This window comes from Lithobates pipiens, unplaced genomic scaffold, assembly GCF_037356315.1.
Source record: "Lithobates pipiens isolate NorthernLeopardFrog02 unplaced genomic scaffold, aLitPip1_a1.2 Scaffold_22, whole genome shotgun sequence".
Classification (NCBI taxonomy): Eukaryota; Metazoa; Chordata; class Amphibia; order Anura; family Ranidae; genus Lithobates; species Lithobates pipiens.
This window is the reverse complement of record NW_027507784.1, coordinates 181,241,146-181,254,681: the sequence shown is the minus strand read 5'-3', so window position 1 is coordinate 181,254,681 and position 13,536 is coordinate 181,241,146. Positions and strand designations below refer to the sequence as shown.

General features: G+C 45.1%; 1 protein-coding gene across 3 annotated transcripts in view; it reads right to left on the bottom strand.

Annotated features, from left to right (window-relative positions):
- Window positions 1-13,536, bottom strand: part of SF3B1 (splicing factor 3b subunit 1) — a 107,037-nt gene that overhangs the window by 74,026 nt on the left and 19,475 nt on the right. For all 3 annotated transcript variants that reach the window (XR_013261860.1, XM_077448705.1, XM_077448707.1), the window contains exon 3: window positions 1,254-1,352. Coding sequence is in view for 2 of the 3 variants with exons in the window: in XM_077448705.1 (XP_077304831.1) it covers window positions 1,254-1,352 (99 nt within the window). In the remaining variant the exon portion in view is untranslated. The remainder of the gene's footprint in view (window positions 1-1,253; window positions 1,353-13,536) is intronic.

The window sequence follows — 13,536 nt, the reverse complement described above, 5'->3', positions numbered from 1 at the left end:
TTATCACCTTTGTGGTGTGTTTATTTTATTTAATGTAGCACTTTTTGATACTATTCAGTAGACATTTATAGATATATATATTTTTATATTACACTATTGATGTAACTAGGCATTATACTTATCACCCTCGGAGGGTTATTTAATATAGGGACAGCGCAATACCAACATATCTTTAGTTTCATATTAAGTGGATACGGAGTGATCCATTCCGGTAGTAGCAGCAGCCCCTGACATTTGATAGATCACCAGTGGTAGCGCAGGAATAAAAACACTATCATCGGCTGGAGCTGGTGTGTTCAGTCTCATCGTGGGAAAGACCGGTCCCAGGCAAGTAAAAACGGGGGCCCTGGGGGGCTGCTGTACTAAAAGGTTTTTCACCTTAATGCATAGAATGAAAAATTAAAGTGGATGTAAACCCACTCTCATCCTTTCTAAAGTACTGCAATATTGGTTATCTAGAAGGATATACATGCCTCCTGCATGTATACTTATCTGTCAAATGTCTCCTCTCTGTTATGAGACCTGGAAAAAAAATTCAGATTTTGCATCTGGGTCTTTTTTCCAGGGCTCAGTGGGTGGAGTCGTGATGTCAGTAGACTCCCCGCCCACTTCTACACTCCCCTTAAAGACATGCATTTTCTCCTGTGTATTTCTTACACTGAACTTCTGCTATGGTCACTAACATCCAGTCAAAACCCAGAAAAGTCCTCACATGACTTCAGCATGCCAAATCATGCTGAGGTGTGGAACAGCCAATTCTTGCAGAGCAGCAGAAGAAAGGAGTTGGAGGGAATTAAATAATGCATGTCTTAGGCTAGTGCACAAGATATAGAAAATCACCCGTCACTCACAAGGGGGAGGATTTGACAAAGTTTCTCTGTTTGTCAAGATTTATCTCACTGAACAATAAAAAGGATTGCTCAGAGCTGGATTAACCCTTTGTGGCAAGACTGGGTTCAAATGATAGGAAATCGTATACTCTACATTATGACAAAAAAAAAAAAAAAATTATATTTCGGGTTTACAGCCACTTTAAGGTGAAAAACATCAAGGGTTTACAATCTCTAAGTTATCATGGCCCAGCCAAATGGACACAGATCATGAACACGGAAGGAAGACAAGGCAAATATGGAAGTCCTAGGAGCAGTGACAGCTCAATGCCAAAGGACTCCCTTTGGCATGGTAATGAATTTTTATTACTACTTTAAATGAGTAAGCTACTTATTCAACCACCATATATCTAGAATACTTACTTGTTCAGATGACTGCGGTATATCATTAAGCAAAGCGACAGGTGCATGATATCCTGGTTTTTTCTCAAATGTTGCTGCTGAAGATTCCTCATCATCATCCTGCACAACAAAAACAGAATGGTTAGAAAACAGAACACACATAAAAATCAAAGAGTACCTACATGGAATATGAATACAGCTTTGTCCCACAGGCTATAAGGCTCAATATTGCGTCCAGGGCATAGTTGGAAGCCCTATTAGATCCTTGATACAGGCATGTACGCCGGTATGTTAGCAGGCATCGGACCATGAGAGGGGGGGGGGGGGCGGTGTTCTGGGAGGGGCACATTCCCCTCTGCCTACATGTTTTGCCCCTCCCACTGACCAGGGCTTTGTCTGGGTGTAATAGGGGATTGGTTGGTGGCACCTATACATGTACAGAGCTATCACAAGTCTCACCTCTTAAAAACCACCCTAGGTTGTACACCCATCCATACAGTGTGGGCATTTCACAAAGACTTAACAGTTTGTATATAGCTGAACATCTTATCCCCTGTAGTGAGGAATTTTGACATAGCTGAAAATGGACTGCAAATGCACTGTAAGAGGGGACTCCTTGTCTTTTCCTGTTATACTAAAATGTTCCCCTATGCTTTTCTAAACTTTCTGTAGGTTTTACTGATGCCTTTTGGCAGGGGCATAAAAGTCTATATGCACCATACAGGTGGTGGAATAATTAAACAATTTATCCGATATGTACGTCTACTTTACGAGTCTTGAAAATCCTTAAAGTGATTTTAAACCACTTAAGGACCGCCGCATGGCAATGTACGTCGGTGCAATGGCACCGACAGGCACAAGCACGTACATGTACGTGCTCGCCTTCCAGCGGGTGGGGGGGTCCGATCGGACCCCCTCCCGCTGGATGCGGCGGTCCGTTTTGCTGCAGGAGCGATCCGGGATGAGGGGGGATGGCCGTTGGTTTCTGGCCATCCCCTCTCAATCGCTCCTGGCGAATGAGAAGCTTCCCCCGCTGTGTTTAGTAAACAGTGATGTCATTCTCCTTGGGCGCCCTTTTTGACTGGACTGCAAGGAGAACGCAGAAAGTAAGTGTGCACCAAACACTACACTGACATGTAGGTACACATAGGCACACAACCCGCCCCCCCCCCCCATCGCCCCCCTCCCAGTCACAGTGTCACTGATTGCAGTGATCATTTACTGATCACTGCATTTAGTGTCAGTTGTGACAGTAAAAACTGTCAGGGCAGTTAGTGTTAGGTCCAGGGTAGCCCCCTACCCCCCCATAAAGGTTTAACCCCCTGATTGCCTCTAGATTTAACCCTTTCACCCCCTTTTGCCAGTGTCACCAAGCGATCGTTTTTCTGATCGCTGCATTAGTGTCACTGGTGCCGCTAGGTAGCTAGTTATTTTTCATGTTCACCGCCAGGTTTTTATAGCGCTAGGTACCCCCATATACTACCCAATAACGGTTTTAACCCCCTGATTGCCCCTAGTTAATCCTTTCACCAGCGATCACCGTATAAGTGCCACTGGTGACGCTGGTTAGCCAGTTATTTAGGTTCCTCGTCAGGTTTTTATATAGCGCCAGGGACCCCCATATACTACCCAATAAAAATTTTAACCCCCTGATTGCCCCTAGTTAACCCTTTCACCAGTCATCACTGTATAAGTGTTACGGGTGACTCTGGTTAGTTAGTTTGCTTTTTATTGCATCAGGGCACCCACCATTACCCAATAAAGGTTTAACCCCCCTGATCACCCGGCGGGTGATATTAATTAGGTTTTAGGGTCAGGGTCTGCGTCGCCCCAGGCAGCGCTAGGTTAGTGCCAGTACCGCTAACACCCACGCGCAAAGCATAAACCTCCCATAGTGGTATAGAATCTGAACAAATCAATATCTGATCAGATCTATACTAGCGTCCCCAGCAGTTTAGGGTTCCAAAAAAAACGCATTGTTAGCGGGATCAGCCCAGATACCTGCTAGCACCTGCGTTTTGCCCCTCCGCCCAGCCCACCCAAGTGCAGTATCGATCACTGTCACTTACTAAACACACAACTGCAGCGTTCAGAGTCAGGCCTGATCCTGCGATCGCTAACAGTTTTTTTTGGTAGCGTTTTATATTTAAATCCGGAAGGCAGTGCTTGGGTTTCGGGGTCCCGTACGTGGCTAGGCTCCCAAGAAGTCCCCCACATGTGGTATCCCCGTACTATTTTGGGGTGTAATTTCACTTATGCCTATAGCATGTGTGAGCAATATGTCATTTAGTGACAACTTTGTGCAAAAAAAATAAAATTTAATATTCCTGCAACTTGTGGCAAAATATAAAATATTTCATGGACTCAACATGCCTCTCAGTAAATAGCTTGGGGTGTCTACTTTCCAAAATGGGGTCATTTTGGGGGGGTTTTGTGCTATTTTGGCATTTTATGGCCTTCGAAACTGATAGGTAGTGAGGAGTGAAATCAAAAATTTGCACCCTTAGAAATCCTGAAGGCAGTGACTGGTTTTCGGGGTGCCGTACGTGGCTAGACTCCCAAAAAGTCCCACATATGTAGTATCCCCGTACTCAGAAGCAGCAGAATATATTTTGGGGTGCAATTCCACATATAACTATGGCATGTGTGAGCAATATATAATTTAGTGACAACTTTTTGTAAACTTTTTTTTTTTGTGTGTCATTATTCAATCACTTGGGACAAAAAATAAAAAAATATTCAATGGGCTCAACATGCCCCTCAGCAATTTCCTTGGGGTGTCTACTTTCCAAAATGGGGTCATTGGGGGGGGGGGGTTTGTACTGCCCTGCCATTTTAGCACCTCAAGAAATGGGATAGGCAGTCGTAAATTAAAAGCTGTGTAAATTCCAGAAAATGTACTCTAGTTTGTAGACGTTATAACTTTTGCTCAAACCAATAAATATACGCTTGACATTTTTTTTTTACTAAAGACATGCGGCTGAATAAGTTTTGCCCTAAATGTATGATTAAAATGGAGTTTATTCGATTTTTCTTATAGCAAAAAGTAGAAAAAAAAAAAAGAAAAAAAAAAAAAAAAAAAAGATCGCAGAGGCAATCAAATACCATCAAAATAAAGCTCTATTTGTGGTAAGAAAAAGGACGCAAATTTTGTTTGGGTACAACATTGCATGACCGCGCAATTACCAGTTAAAGCAGTGCGAAATTGTAAAAAGACCTCTGGTCCTTAGGCTGACAATTGGTCCGGGGCTGAAGTGGTTAAAGTCCCTTTTTTTTCCAGTTAAAAATGTTGTTACTTACCTTCTCTGTGCAGTAGATTTGCACAGAGCAGCCCGAGTCTCCTTCTCAGGTCCCTCCCTCCTATTGAGTGCCCCCACAGCAAGTAGCTTGCTAAGGGTGCACCTGAGCCGAGGCCAGCTCCCTGTGTCCATTCTGGCACAGAGCCACGGCCCCGTTCCCTCCCTCTCTTTATTGGCTGACTGACAGAGGGAGCCAATGGCGAGGCACTGCTTTCTCAGCCAATGAGCAGGGGAGTCCTGGGCAGCTTAAAGAAGCCTACATCGCTGGATCTAGATGAGGCTCAGGTAAGTATTGCGGGGGGGGGGGGGGGCGCTGCTGCACACAGAAAGCTTTTTATCTTTATGTATAGAATGCATAAAGCGCAATGCCCACATGCAAACATGCTTTTAGAAAGAGGCAGTAAACATGAAGGAGGAGTCAATTGACTCCTAAATTCATTCCAGAGTGGATCATAAAAACAGGATCCCAGGATCTAGGTTTCTGCTGTCATTACCTTCTGGGGATACTGAGAAAACCGCCCCTAGAAAACAGCATGAACTAAGGTCATCAGTTGCAGGAGTGTCCTCTGTGCATCTCTAAAAAGAAATGTTGCACCAGGTAGCAGAAACCAGTCCCAAAGTGGAGCAAGATCTTGCACACAAAAACCCAAGCAGCTCATGCTGATGAGGGCTGTGGGTGGACAGAAATGATCAAGTCACTGTAGATATGCAGAGGAACAAGACTAGAAACCAGGCAATCCAAAAGGTTAATTCTGACAGACCATCGTTTAGTAAAAAGAAACACAAGATCCAAGTTAAATGGCAACAAACAGCAGGCTAAAGTGTACGAACTCCCATCCGCTTAGACTACATCGCGTGATGTCAGCTCCCCCCGACACGCGTTTTGTCACAAAATGACGTCTGGTGTCATCGCCGGCTGTTTGTTGCCGTTTTTAACTTGGATCTTGTAAGTGTTTCTTTTTAATAAATGATAGTGTCAGAATTATGCTACGGTGAGTTCGCTTTTCATTCTGGGCAACATCTGAGCAACACCTGAATATTCTAGCAGAGGATATGGCAACCAAAAATACTATTTTCCTTGTCAAAAGAACCCAGAGACATTCCGGTATAGGCTCAAAAGGCCGATTCTGTAAAGCCGATAAGACTAAATTCAAATCCCAAGGATTTATAGGTGCCCTGACGGGGATTGATTTGTGTTACCCCTGAATAAAACTACACACCAGAGAGTGAGAAGAGGCTGTTGGAAAAAAAACAGATGAGGCAGAGACCTGGCCCTTGATAGTACTCAAGGCCAGCTTAATTTCCAATCCCATCTGCAGGAATTCAAGGATCCTACCTGGGGTGCCAACCCTTGGATCCACACCAGGAAACATATGCCTTCCAGACTCTATAGTAAGTGACTTTGGAGGCTGGCTTCCTAGCGTTAACCTAAGTAGGCACTACTGAAGGGGATAACCCACGGTCCTTTAGAATGTGGGTCTCAATAGCCAAACCATTAAAATGTAGTGCTTGTAAGGTAGGATGGAATACTGGACCTTGCGCAAGAAGGTTTGGCCACAATGGCAGGGTCCAAGGGACTCCTACCGCCCATTTTTATCATCTCTGCAAACCAAGATCTTCTGGGCCACCAGAATCACCTCCTTTCATTCCTGCTCAGAAGGCGTGGAAGTAGCAAAACTGGAGGAAACGCATAGATCAGTGAAAACGGATCCCATGGGAAGACCAAGGCTGTTCTGCACGCTAGCAGATCCCTTGTCTGACACAAAGCTGTCCACTGTTGTTGAATCTGGACACGAACAGATCCACATCCGGAATACCCCATCTTTGACATATCGATAGAAAGATGTCAGGGTGAAGGGACCATTCTCCCGGAAATAATTGTTGGCGACTCAAGTAGTCCGCCTGCCAATTTTCTACCCCTGTAATGAAAATCGCTGATGGGCAAGGAATGTTGCTTTCTGCCCAAGCTAGAACGATTCACCTCTTTTTAGGCTGCACAACTTCTCGTGCCTCCCCTGGTGCTTGATGTGACATCGTCTGATTGAATCCCAACAGGACAATCCTGTAGCCTGAGCGTCCAAGATTCTAGGGGCAGATGTAATGCCCAAATCTCAAGACTTGATGAGCAAGGTCCTTTCTGACTTGGACCATTTCCCCTGGACTGAAGCTTCTTCCTGGACTGCTCCCCAGCCTAGAAGGCTGGCATCCGTTGTTACCACTTTCCAGGATACTGGTAAAAAGGATTTCCCTTTTTTTGAGGTTGCTGGATATCAACCACCAATTGAGGCTCTGACGCACCTCGGGGGAAAAGCAGCGCATTGCAAAGTCCAAAGCCTGAACCTTCCTGTTCCAGGAAGACAGAATGGTGGTGTTTTGTAGCAGTCTTGAATGAAGGAGGCCACTATCTTCCCTAACAACTTCATGCACAGCCCAATGGAAGGATTTCCCTTTGCTTTGACAAGTTGAATCAGTCCTTTTATGGAGCCGATTCTTGCCTGAGGTAAGAATACCTTCTTTTGTGCGGTATCTATGACCGTTCCCCAAGTACTGTAATCTCCTCGATGGTTTTAAAGGCGGATTTTTCTAGGTACGGTATCTGTAACGGCTCCCCTAATATAAAGGGGGTTAACGCCGTTTGCGATGTTCCCTCTTCTGGACACACATCCACTCGCTACCAATATCCACAGCTAAACGACCCTTTCCTATAGGAGCCGATCCCTCTGGCATAAAGACGAGACGCACTCTGTCCCTTCTGTAGTAGGAATGACTTTATTAAAAGCCAACATTGTACCTTTATACACAATTCAAGGCACATGCTTTAACATGAACAAGAGCCCAGCTCCACCCACACATCCCAAGACGTCTGCTAGGCTTCAAACGATCCCACCCAATACACATCTTTTCACAAAGGGTTAGCAGCCAGTCTGTCTGGCACTTTACAATACACACAAGTAGACTTAAATGAACAATAGAAATGCAAAACAATTTAATTCCTCACAGCAATGACACTTAACCCCCACATACAGTATACATCCAATATATATATATATATATATATATATATATATATATATATATATATACACACACACACACACAATGTATTATACAGCCTTGAATATGGCTATCACAGACCATATCTGGGGTTTCTTTTATTCACCCTGTGTCCAAAGTGACCCCACTGTCACAGTATCAAACCTAGAAATTCCATGTAGCTTACAGCTGAGATTAAACATTTTCGTTTGGACCAAAAACTGATCTACTAAAGGCAGATCTATATTAGGCTAGGACAGTTATGCTCCGAGCCCTTAACCTGGCTAAAGGAGGTGCCAGAATCTTTCTGAACAAGCGCGGTGGATAGACCAAATGGCAGAGCCACAAATTGAAAATGATTATTTTCTATCTCGAAGCGTAGAAATGTCTGATGAGCGGGAAATATATCGGCAAGTGGAGATATGCATTCTTGATGTCGATTAATGCCAAAAACTCCCCTCCTTGCAAAATGAAAACAACCGATCGGATTGACTCCATAAGAAAAGAACTGGATATTTAAGTGCTGGTTCAGATCTAGAAAGGGTCTTACCTCCCCATTTGGTTTTGGAACCATGAAAAAGGTTTGAATAAAACCCTGAGCCCTGTTCCTCTACGGGACCTCTGATATCCCAGGAGGTGATTAGAGATGATGATGGATGATGATCAAAAAAAAAAAAAAAAAAGGACTTCCTTTTCTCTGGGAACATTTGATCTTTGAAAACGAGGCGACAGGAATTCACGGAACTCTAGTTTGTAACCTAGAGAAACTGAGGAAGCCATCCATCTGTCTTGACATTGTTCCTGCCAGATCTTTGAAAATTGGAGAAACCTTCCCCCCACCCAAGCGAGCTGGGGACGCCCCTTCATAAAAGGAGGCTTTAGCATTCTGTTTTGCGGGCTTTCTGCCCAAGTCCTCTTTTGGCCGTGGGGCTGCCCTTCAGGTCTTCCTCTTGAACCTCACGGTGGAGGCTGTCGAGACTGCCTACAGGCAGATGCCCCTGGCACTAGAGAGGAAGAATGCATAAAAAGGAGAAAATGTTTAAAACTCTTCTTTACTGGTAAAAACAGTGTTTTACCTGTTAACTACTTTTTCCAGGAATCTTCCAGTACGGCTTACGGAGAGATAGGCTCCTGCCACCTAGCACAGGAAACACATGATCCACATCATAAAAGCAGCACACATGCCTTAGCCCCTCAGTATTAACAAATAACTGAAGGCTTCAGAATAAGCAATCATTAACCTTCATTAGCGTACATTGCTAATCACCAACAAAAAAGGGAGGGAACTGACTCCGTCCTGGAAAAAAGGTAGTTTACAGGTAATAACACTTTTTCCAAGTCATCTTCCAGGACAGCTTACACAGAGGACAAAATAGGACTACTTGATCAGGGCGGGACCACAGCACTTTCCTGCCAAAAGATTGGTCTTGGCTGCCTAGCAGATCCAGTCTAATACTTTACAAATGTCTGAAACCCGGACCAGGTTGCGGCCTTGCAAATCTGGAGGGGAGACGCTCCTGCCCTTTCAGCCCAAGAAGTAGAAACCGCTATTGTGGAATGAGAATTTATCCCTAATGGAGGTGTCCGGGATGCTGCTTTGTATGCCTCCATGATGGCCTACTTCATCCACCTTGTAATGGTATTTTAGACACCCTTTTACCAGTTTGAACCTGCAAAACAACAAACAGGCTGGTGGAACGTCACCATTCCTTGGTGCGCTTGTAAGCGATCAAGCATCTCCTGACATCATATTAAATCCTGTCTACTTGTGGTTTTCAGGATTTCTGCAAAATGGTATCACGATCTCTACCGACCTATGGAAGTGAGACGGGACTTTAGGGATAAATGCCAGATCCAGCGAGAGGATAATCTTGTCCTGCAAGATGATGCAGATGTGCTCAGCCACTGAAAGCGCCTGTATCTCACCAACCCTCCTAGCAGAGACTAGGGCCACGAAAATCACTGTGTAGGGTCAAGAGCTTTATGGGCAGTTCGTCTATTGGCTCAAACTGAGTTTTACAAAGACCTTGCAACACAGGGGATAAGTCCCAGGGAGGGAACCTCCCCGACTTGGGGATCTGCTTACGGCTGATGGATGCAAGAAATCTCTTAACCAGTCTCCGAGATGCCGAGTCTTAGTAATCCTGAGAACCAAGACCTCTTTAGCCAGAATGGTGCGATCAGGATAAGCTTCATGCTCAACACTCTTATCTTCCAGATAATCTTTGGAATGAGGGCAAAAAGGTGGGAATGCATACACCAGATTTGCCTCCCATGATTGGGATAGGGCATCTAGGCCCAGACTGAGATTCTCTCTCTGTAGGGAGAAAAATTGTTCCACCTGCCTGTTCTGCCTTGTAGCAAAAAGGTCCATTTGTGGGATTCCCCACTATCTGTTCAAACACTGTTCGATTCAAGCACCATTCTGTCTGACACACAATCTACCGGCTTATCGATGTAACTTACTGTAATAATAATGTCCAAAAGGATCTGCACGCGTCTTTCCCTCAGAGTCGGACCAAAGACTACTAGAGCCTTTAGAACTGCACTCAGCTCCCTTGCATAGGAGAGGCTGGCTTCCAGCCAGTTCCAAGCCCCTAGGGCCATCTGTGCGCCTGAATGGTCTCCCCACCCTTTACCGCTGACATCCGTGGTGACCGGCAGAGGGCTGTGTTGGGACCAGAGTCGACCTGCAGAGAAATTGCAGGGATCAACCACTCTATTGAGAGTTTTACTTCCTGTCTGCCTCTGAAGAGAGTCCTTCCTTCCATCCCAGCCAGAAAGCATAAAACGCCTGAAGTGCTCGAGTACAGAATTGTGCCCATTGGATTCCTAGGACGGCTGCTGTCAAACCAAGAACCCTCATTATACCCTGAATTGAGGTCTCTGTACATACGCAGAGGCTGCTCAGCTCTGCAATTATCTTTGGCACTTTAATCAGAAAATTTTTTGGGGATGTAGCCGAGTCTATTAGGTATCCTAGGAATACTATACTTTGAGTAGGTACCAACTGCGAATTCTCCCAATTTACCAGCCACCCCAGCTGCTGAAGGCGTCCGATAGTTCTGCTAAGGTTTTGTTTCACTTTTTTTTCTGCAAGGGTTTGACCTTAGATTGTAAAGCTGGAACATCAGCTGTTTCCTCTGCAGAGGAATAATCAGTCTGTTTCCCTGATCGTTTGAGGGTAATACCTCATCCTGTCCCCACTGTTCCCCTGGTAAGGGGTTTGGAGTGGGAGAGAGGGATCTAGCACACTTCTTATCCTCTTTAATGGAGAACGCGATTAAAGCTGCTAATCTTCTTTCTAAGCCCTGCAGGGCTGACGAAAATGCATCTTCAGTCACGTATACAGGGGCTGAAGTGTGAGAAGCAGCTGCACCACCAATTGCTTATAATGACTCACCCTGGCTTGCCATGTCAGGCATCTCCAGAGAGGATGACAGTGTGGAGGCATGACTGGAGTTTCCAGAGCCTAGGGGTGGAAACCTTGGTACCCTTGTGGTACACTGGAAGTTAAATGTGCCAAGCACAAAACAGAGGCACTTTAAGAAACAAGTTATGGTATTTGCTGAATAGGTTTTGGCAAAAGAAAACAACATCACCATAAAAGGATCAGCCTTTGATGCAGAGTACCATAGAGATAGAGATCTACAGCTATAGATGAGAAAAAGCATAGGTGGACTTTTTACAGTTCCTAGGCTTCTCCCCTTACCTTATCCTCGCTGCAGGATACTGCCGAGTAGACAGATCCAAACCTCACCCATCACGGCGGGAAGCATAGTTAAATCTTCAAAGACTGGGGCCCTTTTAATAGGGGTTCCCCTTACGTACATGTTGATTTTCTGTGAGAATAAAACCCCCCCTTTTCTTTAGGGTTGGGGGGGGGGGGGGGGTGAAGCTCACATCACCTTCTCCAGCATACTCTGTAGGTGGGAAGTCATAGCTCTCTGGAAGGGAAAAAATATGTTTTTATTTGGTGAAAGGAAACCCTTTTTATCAGTCGACCTCTCTAGGGCAGATTCTAGCTCAAAGAGCAAATCTCCATTAAAAGGGGAGGGGACAGAGTTTGGCCTTTGACACTGTCTCATACCCAGGACTGCAGCCAGATAGCCCTCCTGGCTTCATTAATTAATGCTGTAGAGCTGGCCGAGAATATTAGAGACTCCTGTGTACACATCTGCTATATAGGCTACTGCCTTATTTAGCATTGGTAAAGCATCCAAAATCTCTTCCCTGAGAGTATCTGACTCCAGAAGAGCGCAGCGCTGTTTAAGCCATAAATCAAGCATATGCTCCATGCATGTAGTGGCTAGTGCTGTCTTAAAGATAGCGGAGCAGGCTTCCCACGCTTTCTTTAAATACCCTTCCGCCTTTCTGTTCATTGGCTCCTTTAGGGTGCCCGAGTCCTCAAAGGAAAGCTCTGAACCCTTTGAAACTTTAGATAGGGAAGCGTCCAGTCTAGGGCACTTTTCCCACAACATTGTATCTTGCTCTTTGAAGAGAAACCTTCATTTCAAATTTTTAGGGAAGACGACTTCCCTTTTCCAGTTTCTTCCATACCAGAAGTACCATCTCTTTCTAGGTACGCATGTACCAGAAAGGTTCTGCTCTGCTTGGGCTGAAGACCTGCATATAAAAAAAAAAAAAAAAAAAAAAAAAAAAAAAAAAAAAAAAAAAAGGTCAAGTACAGACAACTCCTGGCCCTCTGGCTCCTCCAGGTCCAGGGTGTCATATATAGCCTTTAATAGTTCCTCTGTAGGGGGAAAAAAAAAAATAAATAAATAAAAAAAATAAAAAAGGGATCTTTGAACCCTTGATGAGCTTGTCTATACAGTCTTGACGTGCACTTTTCTTCCACCCATAAGGCATTTTCTGGGAGTCTTTGTTTTGCCATCTCTGGGCTCATGGGCTTTGTCCTGAAATGAATCAAATGACAAACGCCAGCACATTGCTTCCACTGAAGACAATACCCGTAACAAAAAAACAAAAAAAAACACTGGATAACAAAAATTCTAAACTAAGAACCTTTTTAAAAAAGTACCCACCACCGGAGCCTATGCGACACCTGTCCACATTAAGCATAATAAAAAACAGGCTCTGGAAGAAAACACAACGCCCCCTGTGCCCCCCCACAGGAGGCTAAGAAAAGGGAAGGAGCAGTCTGCCCCCTATTTATTTACCTTAGGGCCCTTAATCTACGGATGGCGCCTCCAGACCCGCTTCCATAGATCCCGACATCTACATTTTGCTATTCGGGCCCTTATATAAAGAGGAGGTGTTGAGAATCTGGGGGTAGCGCTGTGGATCTGACGCCGCCCTTCGGCACAGCCCTGTTATCCCCAGCTAGGCTTCACTGGGAGTACAAGATAGCCACCACTGGACTTCCTGCCATGTCACTTCCTGTCACACAGCCCTGGAAGTTACCTCATCACTGCGCCACCAGCATGAGCCACATGCTGGGGAGAGAGAAGCCCTGCACATGGAGATCTCTGTAAACAGCAGAAAAAGAGGTACCCGGACCATTCGGTGGCATGCGCCTCCACTAAGAGAACACCCTGCTGTGCCATTTCTGATGGACCCACTGGATCACTTCCTCCACTCCTCACAGAGGCTACAACTCAAATCGGGAGAGGGGGTCCCTTATTTTCACCCCAGACCACTCTATCAGGCCACTGGGTGGCCCAAACTGACTCGAAGCCCAGAAAAATAACAAAACATCTGGTTGGAGTTCCTGTCTGGCCGGAGGAAACAAATACTGAAGGGCTAAGACATGTGTGCTGCTTTTATGATGTTGAGCATGTGTTTCCTGTGCTAGGTGGGAGGAGTCTAGCTCTCCATAAGCTGTCCTGGAAGATGACTTGGAAAAAGCTTCCCCCCCCCCAATTAGAGATTCTTTGGATGTATTTATCCAGATCGTTCCCAAATAACCGTTCACCGTGAAATGGGAAACTGGCCAAAAGCTTACACGGTGC